A 26,928-nucleotide genomic window follows, 5' to 3' on the forward strand; every position below is an offset into this window, starting at 1 on the left:
AATTGGATCCGACACCTTTCTTGAACCATTTATGTTACAAACACCAAACCAATGGTGATGTCCTGACTGACTCAACTACTTGTCAAAAGATTGTTGATACTATTTGTACTTTTTGTACTAGAACTATTTTAAATTTCCACTATTTTAAATGTGCATCCATAGTCTACAAAAAGGCACATTTTGAATTTGCCACTGCTCTTGATCCGTTTAAGCTACAAACACCAAACCAATGTTGAAATATGCAGACTGACCCAACTTAGATTGCTTTAACACATCTTTTTGCTACCATTCATAATTTATCATCTATAAAGCTTGTTGTATTCCCACTTCAATGGCAGAATGCAGGCTTCAACGTTCTAAACTGAGATCACTGCTACAGAACTTTCAAAATGTTGAAAAATCAACAATCCTACTCCTTGGCCAGAGTGTCCCTCTGTGCTCTAAATGCTCTGAGAGTGGAACGCTCTGAATTTATGAATGCCCAGAGCGCACTCTGAGCACACTCTGGCACTCCAGAGTGAATTTACGAACACACCCATAGTACTCCCTCTAACTTACTATACTAACTCACTATAGTAACTCCACACTACAGCTCACCACACAACTAACCCATAAGCCTATAACAGCCCTATTACTACCATTGCTAATACCAACATTAATACTGCAGTAACTACCACTACTACTATTTCACAACAATACAAGCACACACATTTGTCTTTTTTTAGGAAATGTCATTTTCTAGTTGTTTTTGTTGTGACAACTGTGTTATTTATAGGCTATGGTGCTGGAGCTGATGTGCCAAATGCACAAGGTGCCAAACCCAATGGTAAGTCCAACCAAAACAACTCTCTGCATATTATATCAGTATTGTGTTTTCAGAGGTCACGTGACACAACTACCGTTTGGTTTGAGTTAACATTTGTCTGGTTTCTAGGTTATAGTGCTGGAGCTGGTGTACCCAATGGACAAGGAGCTAAACCCAATGGTAATGTAAACCCATACATCGGTGCTACAATCACAGCTATTAAGTGACATTTCTATTGAGACTGTTCACTATGAGAACTGGTTTTATAACTGCATGTTGTCCAGGGATTCTTGAAAGACGGGACAATCACAATAAATAAATACAAATCTTAATAGTAACAACATTGTAAATATACTTCATCAGACACCATAAAAAGCATTTACAAAAAAAGACCTTGATTGTTTCATTCTAACATTAGATTATTCAAATATGTAATACAAGTCGCCAAACCCAATAGTAAGTCCCCCCCTTGAATTTTGTTTGCGGAGTTTCCTAAATCTTATGATTTGTTGTTGTTGAACCATGTCATTCAAGGACCCAATTTTGTTTGAAATCTGTCACAATCATCTTTAAGTAAAAACGTTTGAATGTATTCTTCCTGTGGGGATAACTTCAGGTTATGGTGGTGTACCCAATGGATATGGTCTCAGACCCAGTGGTAAGACTGCAAAGTTACTCAGTTGTATTAATTCCTTTTTTGTTCTATAGCTATGGTCATTTGATATCAAACCAGTTGTAATGACCGTCTAAAAACATAAGCATTTGTCTGTTTCTGATGCCTAGGGTATGGATATCCCAATGGTGGGGCAAAGGCACCCAAACCAGGTAAATATCAACAACACGTCCCAACCTGTGTACTGATTTCAGATAGAAATGCGAGTTATAGACCTGTCATGCTCATTTAATGCAAGTCTGATAAGTGGTAGATCCTTTTTATGAGTGATACTTCTATGCTTCCCTTTCCGGTAAGTTTTTTTAAATTTATTTTTACTTTCTGTTTTGTACATCAGCTTCAAACTGCTGAAAATATGATATTTTATATACACTACTGTTCAAAAGTTTGGGGTTACTTAGAAATGACCTTGTTTTTCAAAGGAAAAAAAAAAATTGTCCATGAAAATGACATCAAATTGATCAGAAATACAGTGTACACGTTGTTAATGTTGAAAATGACTATTGTAGCTGGAAACGGCTGATTTTAAAAACAATTTTCTTTATGGAATATCTACACATGCTAACAGAGGCCATTATCAGCCACCATCACTCCTGTGTTCCAATGGCACGTTGTGTTAGCTAATCCAAGTTTATCATTTTTAAAAGGCTAATTTATCATTAGAAAAGCCTTTTGCAGTTATGTTAGCACAGCTGAAAACTGTTGTCCTGATTAAAGAAGCAATAAAACTGGCCACCTTCAGACTAGTTGAGTATCTGGAGCATCAGCATTTGTGGGTTTGATTATAGGCTTAAAATGAACAGAACCAAAGAACTTTCTTCTTAAACTCGTCAGTTTATTCTTGTTCTGAGAAATGAAGGCTATTCCATGCGATAAATTGCCAAGAAACTGAAGATCTTGTACAAAGCTGTGTACTACTCCCTTCACAGAACAGCACAAGCTGGCCCTAACCAGAATAGAAAGAGTGGGAAGCCCCGGTGCACAACTGAGCAAGAGGACACGTACATTAGTGTCTAGTTTGAGAAACAGACGCCTTACAAGTCCTCAACTGGCAGCTTCATTAAATAGTACCCACAAAACACCAGTCTCAACGTCAATAGTGAAGATGCGACTCAGGGATGCTGACCTTGAGCCATATCTCAGACTGGCCAATAAAAGAAAAGATTAAGATGGGCAAAATAACACAGACATTGGATAGAGGAACTCTGCCTAGAAAGCCAGCATCCCGTAGTCGCCTCTAAACTGTTGACATATTAATGCTATATTAATGCTATATTTGATCTCAAGGTTATGGTGCAGGAGCTGGTGTACCCAAGAGATATGGAGCTAAACCTAATGGTAAATTCCTGCTAAAGTGTTTGAAAGTCCTGAAAAGTGTATCCAATATTTATTTTTTCTACACATAAATACCGCATAAAAAATAAAATAATAAATACAGATATATCTAATTTACCTAAGTATTCACACCCCTGAATCAATACTTTGTAGAAGCACCTTTGGCAGCGATTACAGCTGTGAGTCTTTCTGGTTCAGTCTCAGAGCTTTCCACACCCAGATTGTGCAACAATTATTTAAAATTCTTCCAGCTCTGTGAAATTGGTTGTTGATCATTGCTAGATAACCATTTTAGTCTTGCAATAGATTTTCAAGCAGATTTAAGTCAGACTGTAACTCGGCCACTCAGGAACATTCACTGTCTTCTTGATAAGCAATTCCAGTGTCGATTTGGCTTTGCGTTTTAGGTTATTGTCCTGCTGAAAGGTGAATTCATCTCCCAGTGTCTGGTGGAAAGCAGACTGAACCTGGTTTTCCTCTAGGATTTTGCCTGTGCTTAGCTCCATTTTGCTTATTTTTTATCCTGAAACTGCCCGGTCCTTAACGATTACAAGCATAGCCATAACATGATGCAGCCACCACTATGCTTGAAAATGTGGAGAGTGGTACTCCATAATGTGTTGTAATTAGATTTGCCCCAAATTACAACACATTAGGACAAAAAGTGAATTTTTGTGCCACATTTTTTGCAGTATTTCTTTAGTGCTTTGTTGCAAACAGGATGTATGTTTTAGATTTTATTTTTTTATCTGTACAGTCTTCCTTCTCTTCACTCTGTCAATTAGGTTAATATTGTGGAGTAACTACAATGTTGTTGATCCATCCTCAGTTTTTTCCTATCACAGGCATTAAACTGTAACTGTTTTAAAATCACCATTGGCATCATGGTGAAATCCCTGAGCAGAACCTGTTGGGTTACACACTTTTCAGCTTTTAATTGAATTAATTTGTAAATAAAAAATAAAAAAATCCGCTTTAACATTATGGGGTGTTGTGTGTAGGCCAGTGACAAGAATCTAAATGCTGTTTAAAATTCCGGTTGTGTAAAAATGTGTAATAAAGTAAATGGGTGTGAATACTTTCTGAAGGCACTATCTTATCTGTTGAATAGGAAGTGTCTACACTAAAACTATTATGGTGATTTTGCAGTAGGTCGATTAGAAATTTTCAGTAGGTCTAAATCGTTATTGTTTCGTTGTTATTTCCAGGTTATGGTGCTGGAGCTGGTGTGTCCAATGGACACGGAGCTAATGGTGAGTCTACCCTGGAAGTAGATTCCATCCCAGGTAATACATGTCTCTTCTTGATTGTGCTGTGGCAAATTTATATGTTACTGGGATATGTTGTAGGTTATGGGAATGGATCACCTCAACCTCAAAATACTAAAGGTGTCGGAGCAGGTGCACCCATTGGAGGAACTGAAGCGTCCAATGGAGGAACTAAAGCACCAAATGGTGGTAAGCATTCACTGTCAAAAACTGAGATTGTGTACATCTGCGCCCCTATGCACTGTATGTTTGAACATTTGTATCGTTTAAAATAAAACATTCGCTCCCTCTATCCGATGTCTGTCATTTTCCAATGTCTATCAATTGCCACTTTGATCTTAACTTGTAAGCAATGAATATTGTAAATGCACACTTGATTTGTGAGCCAGTATTTTTAACTCTTGTGGTTCCTAGGGTATGGTGTTCCTGCTGGTGTACCCAATGGACATTTGGCTAAAGTAGTCAATACTGGTAAATGCTCCATGTTGTCTGATTGTGGCCTCAGCTTTTCTGTCTTAACCAGTTTGATGAGTCCATTTTTGTTCTGTATGGTTGAGTTTATCTTGTATGTGGTTTGTCTCAGCATGTCCTACAATATGTGTCTTCTGATCTAATACGGGGGAAACTAGTAGTATGGTGTTTAAAGCATGTTTTCATGTTCTTCTTGCATGTTGTAATTTGTGTCAATCGTTCTGTACTGTACAGTTTGTCTCAGAGTAACTGTACTAAGGTATTATGGTGCATGTGTTTTTATTTTATAAGCAATAATTGAGCAGTATTGCATTTCAGACTTCAAGCATGTCTTCTTGTTCTACTTATGCATGTGCTGTATGTCTGTCGTGGTTTGTGTTAATCGGTAAGGCGTCCCTTGTTTGTTTTTATCTCCTACATGATCACGTCAAGATACTGTCATACTGCATGTTTCACTGTTGCACTTTTTCACTGATTAGTTATCTTTTAGTTGGTACAAAGTTACTGTGTTTTGGTTCCCAGGTTACGGCATGCCAAATGGATACAGCATGTCAAATGGTCAGGATACTAAAGGTGTTGTTGCACTGAATGGAAAGGGCCCCAAAGGTGAAGTTCTTACTCCTGAAGCACTAAACCTTGCACCAGCTCCTGAGCCAGGACTTGTAGTACCTGAGCCAACAAAGGGTGTAGCTCTAATCTTTCCACAAGGGAAGACATACCCTAAGCCAGCACCAGTTCCACAAGGGAAGCTTTTCACTAAGCCAGTACCTATAGTACCACAGGCAAAGAGTCCAAAGACAGCGCCAGAGCCAGCACCGGTTCCACAAGAAAAGACATACTCTAAGCCCGCACTAGAGCCAGCAATGGTTCCACAAGGGAAGACATACTCTAAGCCCGCACTAGAGCCAGCAATGGTTCCACAAGGGAAGACATACGCTAAGCCCGCACTAGAGCCAGCAATGGTTCCACAAGGGAAGACATACGCTAAGCCAGCACCAGAGCTAGCACCTGTCGTTCCACAAGGAAAGCCGTGCCCTAACAAAGCACCAGAGGCAGCACCAGTTCCACAAGGGAAGACATACCCGAAGCCAGCCCCAAAACCAGCAGCTATAGTACCACAGGCAAAGAGTCCGAAGCCAGCGCCAGTTTCACAAGGGATGCCGTACCCTGAGCCAGCACCTGTCGTTTCACAAGGGAAGCCGTACCCTGAGCCAGCACCTGTCGTTTCACAAGGGAAGCCGTACCCTGAGCCAGCACCTGTCATTTCACAATGGAAGCCGTACCCTGAGCCAGCACCTGTCGTTTCACAAGGGAAGCCGTACCCTGAGCCAGCACCTGTCGTTTCACAATGGAAGCCGTACCCTGAGCCAGCACCTGTCGTTTCACAATGGAAGCCGTACCCTGAGCCAGCACCTGTCGTTTCACAATGGAAGCCGTACCCAGCACCTGAGCCAGCACAATGGAAGCTGTCGAGCCAGCACCTTTTCACAATGGAAGCCGTACCCTGAGCCAGCACCTGTCGTTTCACAATGGAAGCCGTACCCTGAGCCAGCACCTGTCGTTTCACAATGGAAGCCGTACCCTGAGCCAGCACCTGTGGTTCCACAAGGAAAGACGTACCCTAAACTAGCACCAGAGCCAGCCTCACAGGCAAAAAGTCCAAAGCCAGTGGCACCAGCCGTGCCTCAAGGAAAGAGTCCCAAAGTACCAGACATGGGTAAAACTCTACTATTCTCTGCATGTCCATGAAGTGGTGTGCCATGTCAATGGCATGCTTCGTATCTAGTTAGAATTTGTATCACACTGGGAAAGGGGTGTAAAAGCATCAGATTTTCTTATAGCATGTGAGTAGCTAGCTATGGAAATAACCTGTATTGAAATGGAATATCCTCACATAAACAGGATAATGGTTTGGGATGTTCAATCCATGGGGGAATATTTTTAAACCAACCTTTACTTGGCGATTCTTCCTTCTCGACTTGGAAGGAACCGTTCTCTTCTGAATTCCCATGGCTAGTTGCAGGTGCATTTGGGAATTTAGGAAATGCTCTGTTAAATAAAATAAATGTTTGTGCCATGAAGTAATTCAACAATGGACAGTGGGTTTCGCAATTATTGACACCCTTGATAAAGATTAGCAGAACTTACTCTAATATAAATAATTAAAATACTGAGTGATATTGTATGCACAAAAATAGGGAAACTATATTATTGTATACTCATACAATTGCTCATTGTGTACTCATACAAAATATAGGGGTCAAAATTGACACCCCTGTTTTCAATAACTTTCAATACCACACCTTGCAAGGGTAACGACACTGAGACTTTTCCTAAAATGTTTTATGGTTTAGAGAACACATTGAGAGGGATCTTAGACCATTCCTCCATACAGAGTCCTTCCAGATCCTTGATATCCTTCGCCTGCGCTTATGAACTACACTCTTCAATTCAAACCACAGGTTTTCAATGGATTTCAAGTCTGTAGACTGAGATGGCCATTGCAAAATGTAGATTTTGTGGCCAATTAACCATTTCTTTGTTGATTTTGATGTGTGCTTGGGGATGTTGTCTTGCTGGAAGATCCACTTGCAGCCACGTTTCAGTCTCCTGGCAGAGGCAACCAGGTTTTTGGTTAAAATATCCTGTTACTGGGTAAAGTTCATGATGCCATTGACCTTAACAAGGGCCCCAGGATCAGTATGCCGCAACTTTTAAAGGGAGAACCACTATGTGGTTATTTTCTGCTCATGCATTCTAATTTAGACACCAAACCCACCACTGGTGTGCGTGGCCAAAGAGCTCTATTTTCATGTCACCTGACCAAAGCCCCTGTTCCAATCCATGGTATGGTGGTGGATCTTTGATGTTGTGGGGCTATTTTGCTTCCAAGTGGCTCTTGCAGCAAGACAACCCCAAGCACACATCAAAATCCACAAATAAATGGTTAATTGGCCATAAAAATAAACATTTTGCAATGGCCATCTCGGTCTCCGGACTTAAAACCCATTGAATTGAAGAGGGCAGTCCATAAGTGCAGATTAAATATATCAAGGATATGGAAGGATTCTGTATGGTGAAATGGCCTAAGAACCCCCCCTAATGTGTTCTCCAAGTCATAAAACGTTCTAGAAAAAGGCTCCGTGCCATTATCCTCGCAGTTGAGCTATTGAGACAGGGGTGTCAATCATTTTTACCTCTCCCTTTTCTCTGAGCAATTGTATTAGTATACAATATAGCTCAGTATTTTAATGTGTTATTTTATTCGGTCATTTTTTTGCTAATCTTTAATCAAGAGTTTCAATCATTTCAGACCCCACTGTATAATGTATGCCACCGTCTTTTCGAAAGCACAAATGTGCCTTCCAAGTCGAGAATTAAGGAAGTATCGCCAAGTTCGGGTTGGTTGAAAAATGATCTCCCTTGGATTGAACATCCCAAACCATAACGGCTGGTCATGGGAGGATAATCCATTGCGTTTACTGGTCATTTCCATAGCTAGTGAGTAGCTTCACCACTCAAATCTGGTATACTGGAAGTAGCATCATCTATGGGTGAAAAAAAAGCTGACACATTGTAGATTCCCAAATATAATCTTCTATCAGCAAAGGTCTAGCCAGTGATGATTCTCTGTACTAGGGACTAGATATCTATGGTCCTTCTCTTTTTAGAATGCACTGACGGGTCGGCAATATCCTGTGGACAGATAACCCCGACAACAGTCAAGCCCTCTAGTCTGAAGTTTTTTTTACACCCCTTTTCCCGTGATCGGATAATAGTCTACTACTATGGTACTCATGTTTTAATGTGTTCTTAACATGAGCTGTGTTATACTGCATGTATGGTCAATCTGCATCACTTGTTTCTAATGTGCTAGTCTAGAAATTGGCACTGTTTTGAACATGTCAGTCTAGTGACAAAAGCATGGATACATTATTCTGTCACAAATTTCCTGATTTTTGCAATGTTACATAGATGGAAACAAGCTAATAATAATTATATGTATGGGGTACAGAGGTGAGGTAGTCATTCAAAAGTTATGTTAAACAGTATTATAGTGCACACTGTGAATCCATGCAACTTATTGTGGGACTTATTAAGCACATGTTTACTCCTGAATTAATTTAGGCTTGCCATAACAAAGGGGTTGAATACTTAGTGACTCAAGACATTTCAGTTTCTCATTATTTATCATTTAATATTTTGAAAAATATCCCACTTTGATATTATTGGGTATTGTGTGTAGGTCATTGACAAACATATTAATTGAATATATTTTAAATTACATTTAAGATTTACATTTAAGTCATTTAGCAGACGCTCTTATCCAGAGCGACTTACAAATTGGTGCATTCACCTTATGACATCCAGTGGGACAGTCACTTAACAATAGTGCATCTAAAACTTAGGGGGGGTGGGGTGAGAGGGATTACTTAACCTATCCTAGGTATTCCTTGGATAGGTTAAGTAATCCCTGTAACAAAACAAAATGTATGTCTAAATCTGTTTACATGTTTTTTTTTACTGCGTTTAACAGTCTGCTTTAGTTTGTGGTGTTTGCTGTAGTTTTTAGACAATGAAGGCTTTGACAGTGCCTGTATTTACACATTTTGGGCTGAATCCTAACCTGAGATCCATGCAACCAAGTCAGATCTTCGCACAGATCATGCATTGAAATGATGTCAATGAGAAATGTATGAGAAGTTTCAAGATAGGGGTACGGATTTCATGTTGGGTTTCCACCCTACCATGGTTGTTGTTCACTAGGGGACTATCTGTCATAGTTTGTGTCCAACAAACTGTTTCTGTCCATTGATGTTCTAAAAAGAATAGCCTTATGTGGGAATGTTTAATTTTAGGCAAATAACTGAAACCAGATGACCGTTTTACATATTTGTTTACAATTTCAAACTAAAATGACCAGTGGCTGTAAATGGTGATGACCTCAGGTTGTCACTGGAAGTGAGGTCCCTGAGAAAAAAAAATGGTGGGTCAGGCACACCTCCTGGGAAAGGTGATTGGGGCGTAGACCCTGAAACTCAGGTGCCTAAAAGTACTGGACCCATGGTTACAAAGGCTGTGCCTGCGTTGGTACCTGAAACGACGGCAGCTAAAAACACTGGTCCCATCGTCCCTGGAGGAACCCTGACTAAAAGTGCACCAGGGGTGGCACCGGAAGAAGTGAGCATTAAAAGTGAGCCTGCAGTTGTACCTGAAAAATCAGCAGTGGAACATGGGGTGCTGGAGTCTAAAGTTGGGAGTCCACCTGGTAAACTAACACTTGATATTGTTTGCGTCTTTGGATGTGTAAGTGCTGTCATATAAACACAGTGTATGTTTGTCACACTGGCCCTTGCATGTGTCCTCTGTGACATGTCAAGTCCTCTGTTTTGTCTTGTCAACAAGTTCATCACATGTTGCTGGCATCCATATGGTGTCATTTATGGCACTGTCAGGTCTGTTTGAGTGTGTCACATGATTTATTTTGAATTGTTTTAGTGTGTTGGTTGTCATATTAATTTTATGTTTTTGTTGCATGCTTTCTTGTGGTGTTGGCTTTTCGCAAAAATAATTTAAGAACATGTAGGTATATTAATGTCATGATGTGTTTTTTCTTATTGCACTTCTCATGTGTTGGTCTGTTGGAACCTCCGCTGGCGCACTGCTCCATCCAATGTTATTGGACATGAATAACCTAAATGATACCATATAGATTGTAGGTTCAAGTATTTGTTTGATGTTGAGTGTGAAGCCTGTGGTCTGTCTGAAGTCATTGGTTGTTACAAGACATCTCTTTGTGTTTCCCTAGTTTGAGATCAGTTTCGATCAACGTTTTAAGTACGATGACTGGATTACTGGCGGTTATTTGTCTTGATAAGTCTGTGGTGTAGCCTGACATTTCTCTGCGAGTAAGTTGAGGGATGTACGTTGAGGTCGGCCTTGCCAGTCTTGTTTTATTGATACCGTTGTGACCCCTAGTAGATGGTGAAGGAGCTGGGAACCCCAATGGCAATGGGCAGGGAGCTAAACCAGCCAAACCTGGTAAACATCAGTTACTAGTAAAATATACAGTATAAATACACCCATAGATAAATACAAAGTAAAACTAATGTAGAAATAGTTTGCTACCCCAGCACCGCATTTTTATTGTGCTATTAGTATAATTCTTGTTAGGTTTTGTCATTTTATTCATTTGTTTACTTGAATACATGGCATTCTATTTATATTGCATTTTTCTGACATGGATATTCTAGACTGTGGACCATCAGGAGTGGCAAATGGACAATGGGTGAAAATACCCAGTAATGGTAAACCAAGAGTACTATGTGTTATTCACAGGTGATCTGAATGGCATTTATTGAACAATGTGCCATAATCACCTCAACCTAAATGGTTTAAAGTGCATGCTGTTTTTCTGTTTTTGCCTATTTGTGCAGTTGAGGTTTTTGCATGGATATTGCTTGTTCTAGCATTGTACGGTGAATGTTGAGTCTCACTCTGAGTGCATGACCTTTGACTCATGCTGCTTGTGACCCCTCTTCCCTAGATTGTTCACGTTGAGCACCTGCGATGTGTCGCACTTGGTTGACCTGTGCTGGTGGAGGAATTGTTCATTTATAGTGCTGAACCTAACTTGGAACACAATAATAACATATGACATGTATAGGAGTTACACAGTTGTTGAACAGTTAACTCATACCTGATTTCACTTCACACCATGTTATTTAAGGTTATGGTCCAGGAGCTGGTGTCCCCATTGGCTTGGGTGCTAAACCCAATGGTAAATTTGCCCTAATATCATACATTCTTGCCTAATATCATACATTCTTGTGCATGCCATCAATGAGGTCTTCCACACACTCAGCTTTCTGTGTATGATGATTAGGTTACGGAGGAGGAACTGGTGTAAACGGAGGTGGTGCCCCCAATGGCTATGGTGCGAAACCCAATGGTAAATTGTTACTGGCTAATTGAAGCAGTCATAGTAGCTATTTATTATAGATGATTTAAAGAGGAATGTTACCACGTAGGCCCACAACATAAGTCACTCTTATACAGTGCATTCGGAAAGTATTCAACTCCTTCCCTTTTTCCAAATGTTGTTACATTACAGCCTTATTCTAAAATGGATTAAATAGTTTTCCTCATCAAGCTACACACAATACCCCATAATGACAAAGTGAAAACAGGTTTTTAGAAATGTTTGCAAAAACAGCAATACCTTATCTACATAAGGTCCCACAGTTGGCCATGCATGTCAGAGCAAAAACCAAAGAGACATGAGGTTGAAGGAATTGTCCGTAGAGCCAGAGACAGGATTGTGTCGAGGCACAGATCTGGGGAAGGCACCGTGTCCTCCATCATTCTTAAATGGAAGAAGTTTGGAACCACCAAGACTCTTCCTAGAACTGGCTGCCCGGCCAAACTGAGCAATCGGGGGGGGTATTGGTCAGGGAGGTGACCAAGAACCCGATGGTCAGTCTGACAGATCCAGAGTTCCTCTGTGGAGATAGAACCTTCCAGAATGACAACCATCTCTGCGGCACTCCACCAATCAGGCCTTTATGGTAGAGTGGCCAGGGGGAAGCACTCCTCCGTAAAAGGCACATGACAGCCGGCTTGGAGTTGCCAAAAGGCACCTAAATGACTCTGACCATGAGAAACAAGATGCTCTGGTCTGACAAAACCAAGATTGAACTCTTTGGCCTGAATGCCAAGCATCACGTCTGGAGGAAACAGAGCCCGGACAACACTCCCCATCCAACCCGACAGAGCTTGAGAGGATCTGCAGAGAAGAACTCTCCAAATACAGGTGTGCCAAGCTTGTGCCAAGAAGACTCAAGGCTGTAATCACTGCCAAGGGTGCTTCAAACAAAGTACTGAGTGAAGGGTCTGAATACTTAAGTAAATGTGATTTTTCATATTATAATTTTTGTACATTTGCAAAAATGTCTAAAAATCTGCTTTTGCTTTGTCGTTATGGGGTATTGTGTGTAGATTGATGAGGGGGGGGGTGTAATCCGTTTTAGAATAAGGCTGTAACGTAACAAAATGTGGAAAAGGTCAAGGGGTCTGAATACTTTGAGTGCACTGCATGTGGTGCTGACGATATAATACCCAATGCAGAATTCATTATAAAATAACTTTGGCAGAGATAATGGTGTGTGTGCAGGAGTTGTCTTTTATAATAAGTGTTAAGTGTTAGTGGGGGTTTTTGGTACACCTTTTTACATGATTGTGCATGCTATCAATGAGATCTTCTACACACTTTGATTTCTGTTAATGGTGAATAGGTTACGGTGTCGGAGCCGGTGCACCGAACGGACGTGGAGCCAACCCCAATGGTAAATCTACTCTGTTTTCTTGGTTGGTTTTAAGCCTAAACAAAATGTTTGCCATTTCATGGTGGCATCAGGTTTTCCAGTGCAATTAGGAGGAATGTTCATATTTTTTTTGTTGAGCTGTTGTCTTTGTCAATTTTAATGGTTTGTGGGAGTTTACTTTTATATTAAGTTTAGTTTTCATCATTCTTGTGCATGCCATTAATGAGGTCTTCCACACTAAGGTTTTGGTTAACGGTCATTAGGTTATGGTGCAGGAGCTGGTGTACCAAATGGAGGTGGTGTCCCCAATGGCTATGGTGCCAAACCAAATGGTAAATTGCTACTGTTTTGAAGAAGTCATATGTGGTTCTTGGAATAAAACCCCCAGGGTTGAATTCATTATCAAAATAATGTATTGTTGACGTTTCAGTCTTTGGTCACATACCTAAATGTTGACATGTGCAAAGGTAATAAAGTGTGCAGGAGTTGTCTTTTATATTTTAAATTACCCCACAATTTTAATTCATGTATAAAAGATGTCTAAGTGTGTGTAACGTATGTGTCTAACCCATTTATCGACTGTGTGCAATGCACTCAGTGGCTCTGTTTTGGAAATGCCTTTACAGATTGTCTTTTTAGTAAATCTGTGTGCTGAATAAATGCATTTTACTAGTGTCATTGGCCACAATTCATCTCCATATGCGTCTCCGATTTTTCTCGATTTCATGTAAATGCTTGTCCAGGGTTCAAGCACCATTTTCTATTGCACTCAGTAACTAAGTTCTGCTGTTTGAGATATTAAGTAAAAGATATTCAGACTTTGTGATATATTTGTTATAGGATATGGAGCTGGGGTACGTCCAAATGGAGGGGGAGCTAATGCACCCAAACCAGATAAATGTCTTGTTTTTAAATAAGTTATGAGCCTTGCAACCTTTCGAACACCTGGCAGTGTTTTCTCTCTATAGTGTGTCGTAAATGTTTTCTTGTGATCCATAGGTGATGGTGCTGTTGCAGGAGGCTATAATCCTGTTGCTGCTGGCTATGGATATGGACCTGGAGCAGGTAATGCCAATACTAACTGTACAATGATTGTACTGAAGAAAACATGTTCAATATAGGCTATTAAAATGTCCTAATATAAATTCCTCAATGGATTGTCTTTGTGCAGGTGAAAATCCTTTTGCAGGAAAACCCAAACAACATAGTGGTGAGTACCCAGTTAGCACACAACATTCTAAGAGAGCATGTCCAAGTGAAAAACAATTAATTGTATTATATTACAAGTATACTTAAATATACTAAACATTAAAATAATATACTTCAAATATGAGATGTACTTCTAGTATATCTTACGTATACTATACATAATTACACTTCAACACACTTTAAAGTTGACTTTAAATTCATTGTTTTTTCATTTTTTTGTATACTATAAATACACTTATCAACCTTCAATACACTTATTAAAAGTGTACTTCAAATTCATTGTTTTTCAGTCTTAAAGTATACTATATGTTCCCTATCATAAACTTACACTCATTAAAACTGTACTAAAATTTCTAACGCTTTAATTGTAATTTAGTATATTAATTCAAAAATACACTTGGAGTTGAAGCATAGATTTATTTTTAAAGGAACCTCTGCTTGTGAGTGATCAAGTACACAGTGCCTTGCAAAAGTGTTCATAATCCTTGTATTTCTTCACACTTTTGTGTTACAAAGTGGGATTAAAATTGATTTGTCATTTGTTGTCAACAATGAACTCAAAATACTCATGTCAAAGTGGAAGGGAAAAAAAGTTTGATTAATAAAAATGTGATAAGTATAGTCGTTGCATAAGTATTCAGACCCTTTGTTTAAGCAAGCCCAAATTATGCTGAACAAAAATATAACATGCAACAATTTCAAAGATTTTACTGAGTTACAGTTCAAATAAAGAAATCAGTCAACTGAAATCAATTCATTAGGCCCTAATCTCTGGATTTCACATGACTGGGAACAAAGATCTGCATCTGTTGGTCACAGATAAATTGCAACAAAAAGGTAGGGGTGTGGATCAGAAAACCGGTCATTATCTGGTGTGACCACCATTTGCTTCATGCTGCGCAACACTTCTCCTTCACACTGTTGTTCAGGATGTTGATTGTGGCCTGTGGAATGTTGTCCCACTCCTTGCTGCCAAAGGTGTTTCTAGCATGTATTGTCTCAAGGAGCTGAATACTTTCATTTTACCAAATTGTTCAGAGAACCTTGAGAAACATAATTATTTTATAGGAATTTCAGTACTTCAACGTAATGTTTCCTAGAGGTTCCCAAAGGTTTTATTTAAAAACCTCTGACTATATTCTGGGAACGCTCTCCAAAATGTTGTGACATTACAGATGCTCTCAGAACATAAAGACAACTTAGAGAAGCAACTATATTTTTGGACAATGTCATTACTTCATCAGAACATTTCATACAAGTTCTCATGGTTCTATTAAAAAAGAATGGTTTTACTATTGTAGGTTATGGTCAAGGTGTCTACCATGGAGCTGGTTATGGATATGGCGCAGCTGCAAATGGAAATGGCTACGGTGCACCTGCAATTGGTAAGTTTAGCATCACACATTGTGTGACCAAACAAAGATATACACACATGCAAGAGGCATATCTCATTGGATACAAATCATAGATTTAATATATTTCAGAATTTTCTATGATTTTTTTGGAACGCCACCAAGCTACCTTTTTCACATAATTGAGAACTAAGAAAGTATTGCCAAGAAGAGGTTAGTTGAAAAATCTATAGTGGCGGTTTATATGGGACTTTCCTGTAATGGACACCAAAATCTTTGCTTATATCACATTATCTGGCGTACAATCTGTAGCTACATAAATGCTACCTCGTTAGAGGCATTCTACTGAGCACAAGATGTTGAATAGACATCTTGTGCTCAGTCGGATTGTTCAAAATCACGCTATTTGGTCTATCTTGTATCTGTACCAATTCAAGTTAGTTGAGTAGTCTATGCTGTTGGACAGTTGCCTGTTTTAGACACACTGGCTAGGACTGCTACACCTACATGTGAGATGCCTGGTTTCTAAAATTGACTTTCTTAACATATGGACCTTTCAGGCAAACCAGGACACTGTTTTAGCCATGTCTTTTTATAATAACAGTTTCAGACTCTGTAACTTGAGGGATACAACATTTACAGATCTGATTGAAAACAGTGAAGGTATTACTTTCCACCTCTGTCCCTAGTCAGTTTGAATACCAAGCCCTAAACGTATGCTCAGGAAATGGCACCCGATTTACGGTGGAAGGGGTACACCCTCATTTGCTTTGCTTACTCCAGTGCTTTTAAAGGGCTAGTTCACCCAAATTACAAATATGTTGGTTTCCTTACCCTGTAAGTAGTCTATGAACAAGGTATGGCAGCAGTTCTTCCCTCTCTCCCACCGGAGAGTCGTAAACTTCCTCTCTTGTGCACTGCAATATGGAGAAGTCAAAAATCACACAGAGAGAGACTGCACCAAAACTTTATGGAGATTTCACAATGTATATGTCATAGTTACATCTAAATGTTGTAAAACTTATATGATTAAATATGAAACTATTTGTAAAAACATATCAATGTGATTTTAACCTTCTAAATGAGAAATTGTATTTGATATAAAGTTTTATCAAGTCATGAACCATGCCCATATGAGAACAGACATTACGCCAGCGTGATGGAACGCCCCCTTTGACCAGAGCGCTTTTTAAGGGACTCGTAACAACATTTTACATTAGACCAAGCAGACGGACAGTGTAAGCCTAACGTCACGAATGGTTAGACTCTACTAGACCAGACAGTGTGGAGTGGTGGCTATACGGCTGACAAATAGTTTAAAACTACTAGACCAGTAGACAGTACGTGCAGCGTGAGCTGAATACGTGACAAATGGTCTAAAAATACAAGACCCTCTGAAACTAAATGCAGACTAGACATGACATGCACCGCCTGCAGCTTTGCATGTAAAGTAGTGTAGAACTTTGACCATAGGCACAAGGAAGATCTTATCAAACGATCATTGGAACGTCTGATGTATCCATTCTAACTGACACTTCCAGAACAAAGAAAGCTACTACTACAACTACTAAGGACATTGTGATCTCTGGTGGACCACCAGAGACTTACACAACCACAGACTTTCTGTCGAACTATTCGTCACGGACGAATCGGGCAATTTCAACAGAGAGAGACAAAGACATACAAGCGTAAATATTTACATTGCATTTCTCAATCCAAATGAGAGGTTGTTAGGGTGCTAAATATCCATATTTACGATGAGCATATTATTCAACTGTATGTACGATAGTTGAATAACTTTGTCTCTCCTTCTCCTGCTATTTCTTTCCCCACCCCTTTCATTGTGTAACCAGCTGTCATATCGAGTTAGTCCACTAGGGACTTTTCATTGTTAGTAATCAATGTGTAATCTATCCGGTGTGTGTTTATGTAATTGTGTGATTATTTGGTAGTTAGAAAATAAATGATTTAGCCAATTTGTGCATCACTGAGTCATGTAGACTAGGGTTTATGCAGATTTATAGAATATTAGGACGTTCAGAAAGAGACTGATATGAGGTAATAATAATTCATGCATGACTAATATGATAACGATATATTCTGATATTCTTAAGTTAATTCGGGAAAGGGTAACTTATTAAAAAATTTTGTGGTGCCCATGATTGCTTTGAGTTAATTGTTATGTGATTAATTTAATCACAAACAGTTGATTGATTTGATATGATAACAGTCATTGCATTAATGATAGTCACGACACAGCACATTCGCAAATTATTCAGACCCCTTCCCTTTTTCCACATTTTGTTACGTTACAACCGTATTCTAAAATTGATTAAATAAATAAAAAATCCTCAATCTACACAAAATACCCCATAATGACAAAGTGAAAACAGTTTTTTGGGGGGGGGGCAAATGTATTAAAAACAAAAAAATAGTTAACTTATTTACATAAGTATTCAGACCCTGCTATGAGACTTGAAATTGAGCTCAGGTGCATCCGTTGATCATCCTTTAGATGTTTCTACAACTTGATTGTAGTCCACCTGTGGTAAATTAAATTGATTGGACATGCTTTTGAAAGGCACACACCTGTCTATGTAAGGTCCAACAGTTGACAGTGCATGTTAGAGCAAATACCAAGCCATGAGGTTGGCGGAATTGTCCATAGAGCTCCGAGACAGGATTGTGTTGAAGCACAAGATCTGAGGAAGGGTACCAAAAATGTCTGGAGCATTGAAGGTCCCCAAGAACACAGTGGTTTCATCATTCTTAAAATGGAAGAAGTTTGGAACCACCAAGACTCTTCCTAGAGCTGTCTGCCCGGCCAAACTGAGCAATTCGGGGAAAAGGGCCTTGGTCAGGCAGGTGACCAAGAACCCGATGGTCACTCTGCCAGAGATCCAGAGTTCCTCTGCAGAGATAGGAGAACCTTCCAGAAGGACAACAATATCCGCTGCACTCCACCAATCAGGCCTTTATGGTGGTGACCAGACGGAAGCTATTCCTCAGTAAAAGGCACATGACAGCCTGCTTGGAGTTTGCCAAAAAGCACCTAAAGACTCTCAGACCATGAGAAACAAGATGCTCTGGTCTGATGAAACCAAGATTGAACTCTTTGGCTTGAATGCCAAGCGTCACGTCTGTAGGAAACCTGGCACCATCCCTACGGTGAAGCATGGTGGTGGCAGCATCACGCTGTGGGGATGTTTTTTCAGCAGGGACTGTGAGACTAGTAAAGGATGATCACTCTTGGACTCTATATACTGTTTTTTGTCAAAGCAAAATGTTCTGAAAAAATGTCAAATCCAGTATTATAATCAAACCACATTTTTCTGTGAATATCTAAAGGATCACAGGTCATTACACATGATAGTAAAATCCAGCACATACAGTGCCTTCGGAAAGTATTCAGACCCATTTACTTCTTCCACATTTTGTTAGGTTACAGCCTTATTCTAAAATTGATGAAATAGTTTTTTCCCTTCATAAAATAAAACATGTATTTGTCACATACCTGTTCTATTCGGCGCATGTCAAATGTCAGTCAAATGCTTACTTACAAGCCCTTATCCAACAATGCAGTTTGAAATACCTAAAAAAAGAAAATAAATAATTAAAGAGCAGCAGTAGAATAACAATAGCGGGGCTCTATACTGGGGGTACCGGTACAGAGTGAATGTGCTGGGGCACCGGTTAGTCGAGGTAATATGTACATGTAGGTAGAGTTATTAGAGTGACTATAACAGAGAGTAACAGCAGTGTGTGTGTGGGGTGGGGGGGTGTAAATAGTCTGGGTAGCCATTTGATTAGATGTTTAGGAGTCTTATGGCTTAGGGGTGGAAGCTGTTTAGAAGCCTCTTCAACCTAGACTTGGCGCTCCGGTAGCAGAGAGAACAGTCTCTGGCTAGGGTGGCTGGAGTCAATTTTTAGGGCCTTCCTCTGACACCGCCTGGTATAGAGGTCCTGGATGACAGGAAGCTTAGCCCTGGTGATGTACTGGGCTGTACGCACTACCCCCTGATGTACGCACTACCCCCTGTGGTGTCTTACGGTCAGAGGCCGAGCAGTTGCCATACCAGGCAGTGATGCAACCCGTCAGGATGCTCTCGATGGTGCAGCTGTACAACCTTTTGAGGTTCTGAGGACCCATGCCAAATCTCTTCAGTCTGAGCTTATTGTCATTGCAGGCAATCTCAACACTGTGCATGACAGGGAAGACATCCTCCTCATGTGGTACTCTTCCTGCAGGCTCATCCTGGGAGAATAGGTTTTGTCGTGCCCTCTTCACGACTGTCTTGGTGTGCTTGGAACATGTTTGTTTGTTGGTGATATGGACGCCAAGGGACTTGAAGCTCTCAACCTACTCCACTACAGCCCCGTCGAGGAGAATGGGAGTGTGCTCGGTCCTCCTTTACTTGTAGTCCACAATCATCTACTTTGTCTTGATCACGTTGAGGGAGAGGTTGTTGTCCTGGCACCACACGGTCAGGTCTCTCTTCTGACCTCCTCCCTATAGGTTGTCTCGTCGTTGTCGGTGATCAGGCCTACCACTGTTGTGTTATCGGAAAACTTAATGATGGTGTTGGAGTCTTGCCTGGCCGTGCAGTCATGAGTGAATAGGGAGTACAGTTGGGGACTGAGCACGCACCCGAGGGGCCCCTGTGTTGAGGATCAATGTGGCGGATGTGTTGTTACCTACCATTATCACCTGGGGGCGGCCCTGGTAGGCCTGTGTCACTGGGCAGCTCTTGTCTGTGCTTCCCTCTGTAGTCTGTAATAGTTTGCGAGCCCTGCCACATCCGACGAGCATCAGAGCCAGTGTCGTAAGATTCGATCTTAGTCCTGTATTGACACTTTGCCTGTTTGATGGTTCGTCGGAGTGCATAACAGGATTTCTTAGAGTCCCACTCCTTGAAAGCGTAAGCCATACCGTTTAGCTCAGTGCAGATGTTGCCTGTAATCCGTGGCTTCTGGTTGGGTTATGGACGCACAGTCACTGTGGGGACGATGTTATCAACGCAATTATTGATGAATCCAGTGACTTATTTGGTGTACTCCTCAATGCCATCAGAAGAATCCTTGAACATATTCCAGTCTGTGCTAGCAAAACAGTCCTGTAGTTTAGCATCTGCTTCATCTGACCATTCGCTGGTGCTTCCTGTTTAATTTTTTTCTATACCCCATAATGACAAAGCAAAAACGGGTGTTAACTTTTGTCCTCGAAGTATTCCTTATTCCAAAAAAAAAATGTAATACACCATCAATCTACACACAATACCCCATAATGACAAAGCAAAGGTTAAATCTGTTTTTGCTTTGTCATTATGGGGTATTGTGTGTAGATTGATGAGGTGTATTTATAACAGGCATGAGGTGTATTTAACATATTGATGAGGTATATTTATAACAGGTAAAACCTGTTTTTGCTTTGTCATTATGGGGTATTGTGTCTAGATTGAGGTGTATTTTTAAAAAAAGAACGTTTTATCATAAGGCTGTAGCGTAACAAAATGTGTAGACAAGTCAAGGTGTCTGAATACTTTCTGAAGGCACTGTATGTGCTAGAATTAACTATAATGTGATCCTTTAGATATTCAGAGAATAATTAGGATGGATTATAGTACTGGATTTGACAATTCATGATTATAATTTTTTACAGTAGAACATTTTGATTTGACTAAAAACCAGTATATTGAGTCCAAGAGTGAGTGAGCCCTAGTTTTCACAATAACAGTGAATGTCAAACGTTTCATCTTTTTATCAAGGTGTGCCTGCTGGTATGGAGGGAAAATCAGGTATGTCGGCTACTATATGTCATTAGACAAATACAACATCAGTCCTAGCCTCCTACCATGTCGAGCAATCAATCCACGCCAACGAATTAATCCATACATCCTAATGCAGGTGGGGTTGGTGCAGGACTTGGAGAGCCTGCAAATGGCGGCAAATATGGTGAGAAGGGCCCCCTCAAATTAAGAACAAATTAGTACATGACAACACTGAATGGATCAGAATAATATTTTTAAACAAAATCAGAACTGCCTGCATTCTCCTCGTTTTCTTTAACAGGTGGTTCCGGACCTTATGGCGGAGCTCCAATCATTCCTGCTGGACTGGATGGTAAGATTACACCCATATCTACACACAGTGCTAATCTCATGTACAGTGTGGGTGTATACTCGTATACACAGTAGCTGAAATGCGTCTCTCCTCCTTGACAGGAACAAGTCAGTTTGAACCTCAACCTGCTGGCCTACGTCCTGATGTGAAATCAGGTGGAATATATGGTGGTGAGTTGGTTGTACACAAACACCTTTTCTAAATAATATGTAAACTTCGTTTTTCAGGACCCTGTCTTTCATAGCTAATTCGTCTAAAAATCCAAATAACTTCACAGATCTTAATTGTAAAGGGTTTAAACACTGTTTCCCATGCTTGTTCGATGAACCATAAACAATTAATGAACATGCTCCTGTGGAACGGTCGTTAAGACCCACAGCTTACAGACGGTAGGCAATTAAGGTCACAGTTATGAAAACTTAAGACACTAAAGAGGCCTTTCTACTAACTCTGAAAAACACCAAAAAAAGATGCCCGGGGTCCCTGCTCATCTGCGTGAACGCCCCTTAGTTATACTGCAAGGAGGCATGAGGACTGCAGATGTGGCCAGGGCAATAAATTGCAATGTCTGTACTGTGAGACACCTAAGACAGTGCTACAGGGAGACCGGACGGACAGCTGATTGTCCACTCAGTGCCAGACCTTGTGTAACAACACCTGCACCGGATCGGTACATCCGAACATCACACCTGAGGGACAGGTACAGGTTGGCAACAACAACTGCCATCACCAGACATCACCGGCAACAACGTCGCCTATAGGCACAAACCCATCGTCGGTGGACCAGACAGGACTGGCAAAAAGTGCTCTTCACTGACGAGTCGCGGTTTTGTCTCACCAGGGGTGGTGGTCGGATTTGCGTTTATCGTCGATGGAATGACCGTTACACCGAGGTCTGTACTCTGGAGCGGGATAGAGTTGGAGGGTCCGTCATGGTCTGGGGCGGTGTGTCACAGCATCACCGGACTGAGCTTGTTGTCGTTGCAGTCAATCTCAATGCTGTGCATTACAGGGGAGACATCCTCCTCCCTCATATGGTACCCTTCCTGCAGGCTCATCCTGACATGACCCTCCAGCATGACAATGCCACCAGCCGTACTGCTCATTCTGTGCGTGATTTCCTGCAAGACAGGAATGTCAGTGTTCTGCCATGGCCAGCGAAGTGCCCGGATCTCAATTCCATTGAGTACGCCTGGGACCTGTTGGATTGGATGGTAAGGGCTTGGGCCATTCCGCCCAGAAATGTCCGGGAACTTGCAGGTGCCTTGGTGGAAGAGTGGGATAACATCTCACAGCAAGATCTGGCAAATATGGTGCAATCCATGAGGAGGAGATGCACTGCAGTACTTAATGCAGCTGGTGGTCAGATACGGTCTGTTACTTTTGATTTTGACCCCCCCCCCCCCCTTTGTTCAGGGACATGTTATTCCATTTCTGTTAGAGACGTCTGTGGAATTTGTTCAGTTTATGTCTCAGTTGTTGAATCTTATGTTCATAGAAATATTTACACATGTTAAGTTTGCTGAAAATAAACGCAGTTGACAGTGAGAGGACGTTTCTTTAAAAAAAATGTATGTGTAAAATTTAAATGGAGTTTACCCTTTTGCTCTGTCGGTTACAGGATTGGGTGGGCCATATGGTGGTCAGCCCCTCGGAATGGGCCCAGAGGCAACATCTCAGACCAAATATGGTGAGTGAGTTGCTTGTGGTGGGGCTCAGGGTTGCATTTCTCCAACGATACATATTTACAGGAAAATAACGAGAAACAGGAAGATAAGTGTATAACTGATGCTGCCTCGCTTTGTGGACCTTTTTCTCAAGCTTTATAAATTCGCAATTGTCCACATAATGTGGAAATTTGTCTTTGGCTTCGCATTAACATCACAGCAGAGTGACTCACAATGAACAGTAGTGCACTCCCTCTCTTGCTTCTTGCTCTAATACATTATCTTGCTCTGACTCAGGCATTGGGGGGTTGCCATTTGGTGGTCAACCCCTTGGGTTGGAGACTGATGGTGCAGGCAAGTATGGTATGTGTATGGTATATGTACGCCTGCTGCATCTACGGGTAACAGCCAAAATAGTGTAAACACTTGAGGATTTGTATTTATTAAGGATCCCCATTAGCTGCTTCCAAGGTAGCAGCTACACTTCCTTGGGCTACATCACCATTAAGGCAGTTATATAACATTTTAAATATTACATTTCATAACTTTCACATTGTGTTCACTCAAGCCACTACTCTACTATCACATACAGGTATCTACAATACAAAATCCATGTGTATGAGTGAGTGTGTTGTGTGCGTCTCTTCACAGTCCCCACTGTTCCATAAGGTTTATTTTTATCTTAAAAAAAAAAAATCTGATTCTACTGCTTGCATAATTTACCTGATGTGGAATTCATATTCAGTTCCAACTGACGTATTCAGTTCCATGTGGCCATGGCTATATGTACTACTGGGCACCTCCCATAGTCTGTTCTTGACTTGGGTATTGTGAAGAGACCTTTGGTGACATGTCTAGTGGGGTACACATGGGTGTCTGAACTGTGTGCTAGTAGTTTAAACAGACACCTCAGTGCATTCAGCTTGTCAACACTTCTTACAAAAACAAGTAGTGATCAAGTCAATCTCTCCTCCACTTTGAGCCAGGAGAGATTGACATGCATATTATTGTTAGCTCTCTGTGTACATCTGAGACAATTGCAATTTTCTGAGGTCCCTCCTTGGGGCACCTGACCACACGACTGTACAGCAGTTCAGGTGCGACAACTAGGCCTGTAGGACCTGCCTTGTTGATAGTGTTGTTATTAAGAAGGTAGAGCAGCGCTTTATTATGGACTGACTTCTCCCCATCTTAGCTGCTGTTGTATCAACATGTTTTAACCATGACAGTTTACAATCCAGGGTTACTCCAAGCAGTTTAGTCACGTCCACTCAATTTTCACATGATTTCTTACAAGATTTAGTTGAGGTTTAGGATTTAGTGAATGATTTGTCCCAAATAGAATGCTTTTAGTTTTTGAAATATTTAGGACTAACTTATTCCTTGCCACCAATTCTGAAACTGACTGCAGCTCTTTGTTAAGTGTTGCAGTAATTTCACTCGCTGTAGTCACTGATGTGTATAGTGTTGAGTCCTTTGCATACATACACACTGGTTTACTCAAAGCCAATGGCATGTCATTAGTAACGATTTAAAAAAATAAGGGGCCTAGACAGCTGCCCTGGGGAATTCCTGATTCTACCTGGATTATGTTGGAGGGGCTTCCATTTTAGTGATAATGCCCGAGAAGCCAGTGTTCGGAGGATATATTGGCATGGGTGTTGTTAGCAGCAAACCATGCCAAGATATCCTCAAAACACCGGCTTCGAGGGTATTATCACTGTTATACAATGAGTTACCAACACATTCAAATAATGATTTACATTTTCATTAACGTTATTTCGATAAATAGTTAGGACACTGTTGCTCAGAAGAGCTAGCCAACAAACAGCTAGCACAATCACTTCAAACTCAAGCTGGAAAGACTACAAACTAGCTGCAGTTCGTTTCATTTTTACTTTATTTCAATTGAGAAAAAAAATAAGAAACCCACACACTGCTCTTGATAGTATCACTGCTCTTTAATAAGCGTTACGTATCGGCCTCAAGGACTTCGTCAGAGCTTTTGTGCTCACTATTTGAGAGACCGGGATACTAACAAATACCCACCAACAAACTTTATTCTAGAGCTGGCTGAATATGTTTTGACATACAACTATTTCAGGTTTGATGATGATGAATACAAACGAATGGAACACCGATGGGCTCCACAATCGAACCGAGCTATGCTAACCTTTATGTGGGTCTTTTTGAAGAACGTTTGGTTAACAATGAAAGCGAAAATCCACTTTTGAATAAAGTCCTGAAGTGGTATCGATATATATTGACAACATTTTTTTCCATATGGGGAGGAATGGGAGAAGGGTTGTCAGACTTTACGGCATTACTCAATGACATTGACCCCAATCTAAAATTCACTATTGAATGTGATACTCATTACTTCTATGTGGGTTGAGAAATCAAATGGAACCTTGTTTACAACTCTGTATAGAAAAGGAACAGACAGAAATAGTATATTACAGGGGGACAGCTTCCACCCTGAGAAATTAAAAAGAGGACTTCCAAGAAGCCAGTTTTTCAGATAGTCCCCTGTGGGAGTGGCATATATGGCACAATCTAGAAAAAGCAACGGAGATGCGCAAAAGCTTTCTAAGAAGAAGCTACTCTCCACAATGTGTGGATGAAGCTCTTGATTTGGCATTGGGGAAAACACGAGATGAAATGCTACAAAAAATAAGCACTAAAGCTAAAGCACACTAATGTTCACCACCATATGTATGTTGATTTTGCGCAAAGTGGGAGATGCTGACAAGAGACACTGGCATGTTTTACCATCAGACCCAGCTTTGCCAGCTGAATTTAAGAATCCACCACTTATTGCATATAGAACAGGTCACAATTTCCGCGATAAATTGGTCCATGCCAACTGCCAGCCACAAAATAAACCTTTACACCCTCTTTGGAATGGTAGCTATAAATGCAGAGGTTGCGCACAGTGCAACAATATCATGAAGTGTGAATATTTCTGACACCCACATACAGGAAAAAGGTTCCAAATAAATGACATTATTATGTGCTCCACCACCCATTACATCGACATGATTAAATGTCCATGTGGGCTGTGTTATGTAGGTAAAACCTCTCGTTCTCTCAAGCAGAGATTTAGTGAACATAAATTCAATCAGGAGAAACAACAGTCACAGTACAATTTAATGGCCAAAGATATTTCTACCTCTAGATTTTGTGACATAGAGAAAGTTAAGATATCAGACATGGGAGATTATATAAATAATACTCTGAGCAAAATAGAATGTTTTGGGATTTTCACCCTCCATACATTATTTCCTAAAGGTCTTAATGATGCAATGCCGATGTATGTTAATAAATGTGAACATTAATTAATGCCCCATTTCAGATTACGCTGACTTTTTTCTTGCGCTGTACCCAATGATTTATGAAAACCTGCTTGGTGGGTCGATGCCCTCATCGTGGTTTTACAGACGTGTTTAATACCTTTTGTGTACATACTTTATTTGAATATTTCTGAAATGCAAGTAGTTATATTCGGTAACACTTTATTTTTCCTCGACTCCAACCCCATTCGATGCATGGAACGGATGTGGGTGGAGCTATGTCTTCATGCGAGGGCGAACACATTTTCTCAAATAGTGAGCACAAAAGCTGACGAAGGCCCTGAGGCCGATGCGGAGTTTATCAAAAGCAGTGTGTGAGTTTCTTATTTTTTCTCATCTTATTCAACTGTT

At 40.6% G+C, this 26,928-nt stretch overlaps 1 protein-coding gene across 8 annotated transcripts in view; it reads left to right on the forward strand.

Moving 5' to 3' along the window:
* Positions 1 to 26,928, forward strand: part of cmn (calymmin) — a 74,925-nt gene that overhangs the window by 20,804 nt on the left and 27,193 nt on the right. For 6 of the 8 annotated variants that reach the window (XM_046369356.1, XM_046369355.1, XM_046369361.1 and 3 more), the window contains exons 17-36: positions 776 to 826; positions 935 to 985; positions 1,422 to 1,463; positions 1,589 to 1,630; positions 4,022 to 4,066; positions 4,163 to 4,270; positions 4,496 to 4,552; positions 11,283 to 11,333; positions 11,439 to 11,504; positions 12,847 to 12,897; positions 13,140 to 13,208; positions 13,876 to 13,941; positions 14,048 to 14,086; positions 15,387 to 15,470; positions 21,203 to 21,232; positions 21,342 to 21,389; positions 21,507 to 21,557; positions 21,659 to 21,727; positions 23,179 to 23,247; positions 23,522 to 23,587. In XM_046369356.1, coding sequence (XP_046225312.1) covers positions 776 to 826; positions 935 to 985; positions 1,422 to 1,463; positions 1,589 to 1,630; positions 4,022 to 4,066; positions 4,163 to 4,270; positions 4,496 to 4,552; positions 11,283 to 11,333; positions 11,439 to 11,504; positions 12,847 to 12,897; positions 13,140 to 13,208; positions 13,876 to 13,941; positions 14,048 to 14,086; positions 15,387 to 15,470; positions 21,203 to 21,232; positions 21,342 to 21,389; positions 21,507 to 21,557; positions 21,659 to 21,727; positions 23,179 to 23,247; positions 23,522 to 23,587 — 1,155 coding nt within the window. The remainder of the gene's footprint in view (positions 1 to 775; positions 827 to 934; positions 986 to 1,421; positions 1,464 to 1,588; positions 1,631 to 4,021; positions 4,067 to 4,162; positions 4,271 to 4,495; positions 4,553 to 11,282; positions 11,334 to 11,438; positions 11,505 to 12,846; positions 12,898 to 13,139; positions 13,209 to 13,875; positions 13,942 to 14,047; positions 14,087 to 15,386; positions 15,471 to 21,202; positions 21,233 to 21,341; positions 21,390 to 21,506; positions 21,558 to 21,658; positions 21,728 to 23,178; positions 23,248 to 23,521; positions 23,588 to 26,928) is intronic. The other 2 variants (XM_046369358.1, XM_046369359.1) reach the window with 2 other exon arrangements.

The sequence above is a fragment of the Oncorhynchus gorbuscha genome, linkage group LG11 (assembly GCF_021184085.1).
Source record: "Oncorhynchus gorbuscha isolate QuinsamMale2020 ecotype Even-year linkage group LG11, OgorEven_v1.0, whole genome shotgun sequence".
In the NCBI taxonomy this organism is placed as follows: domain Eukaryota; kingdom Metazoa; phylum Chordata; class Actinopteri; order Salmoniformes; family Salmonidae; genus Oncorhynchus; species Oncorhynchus gorbuscha.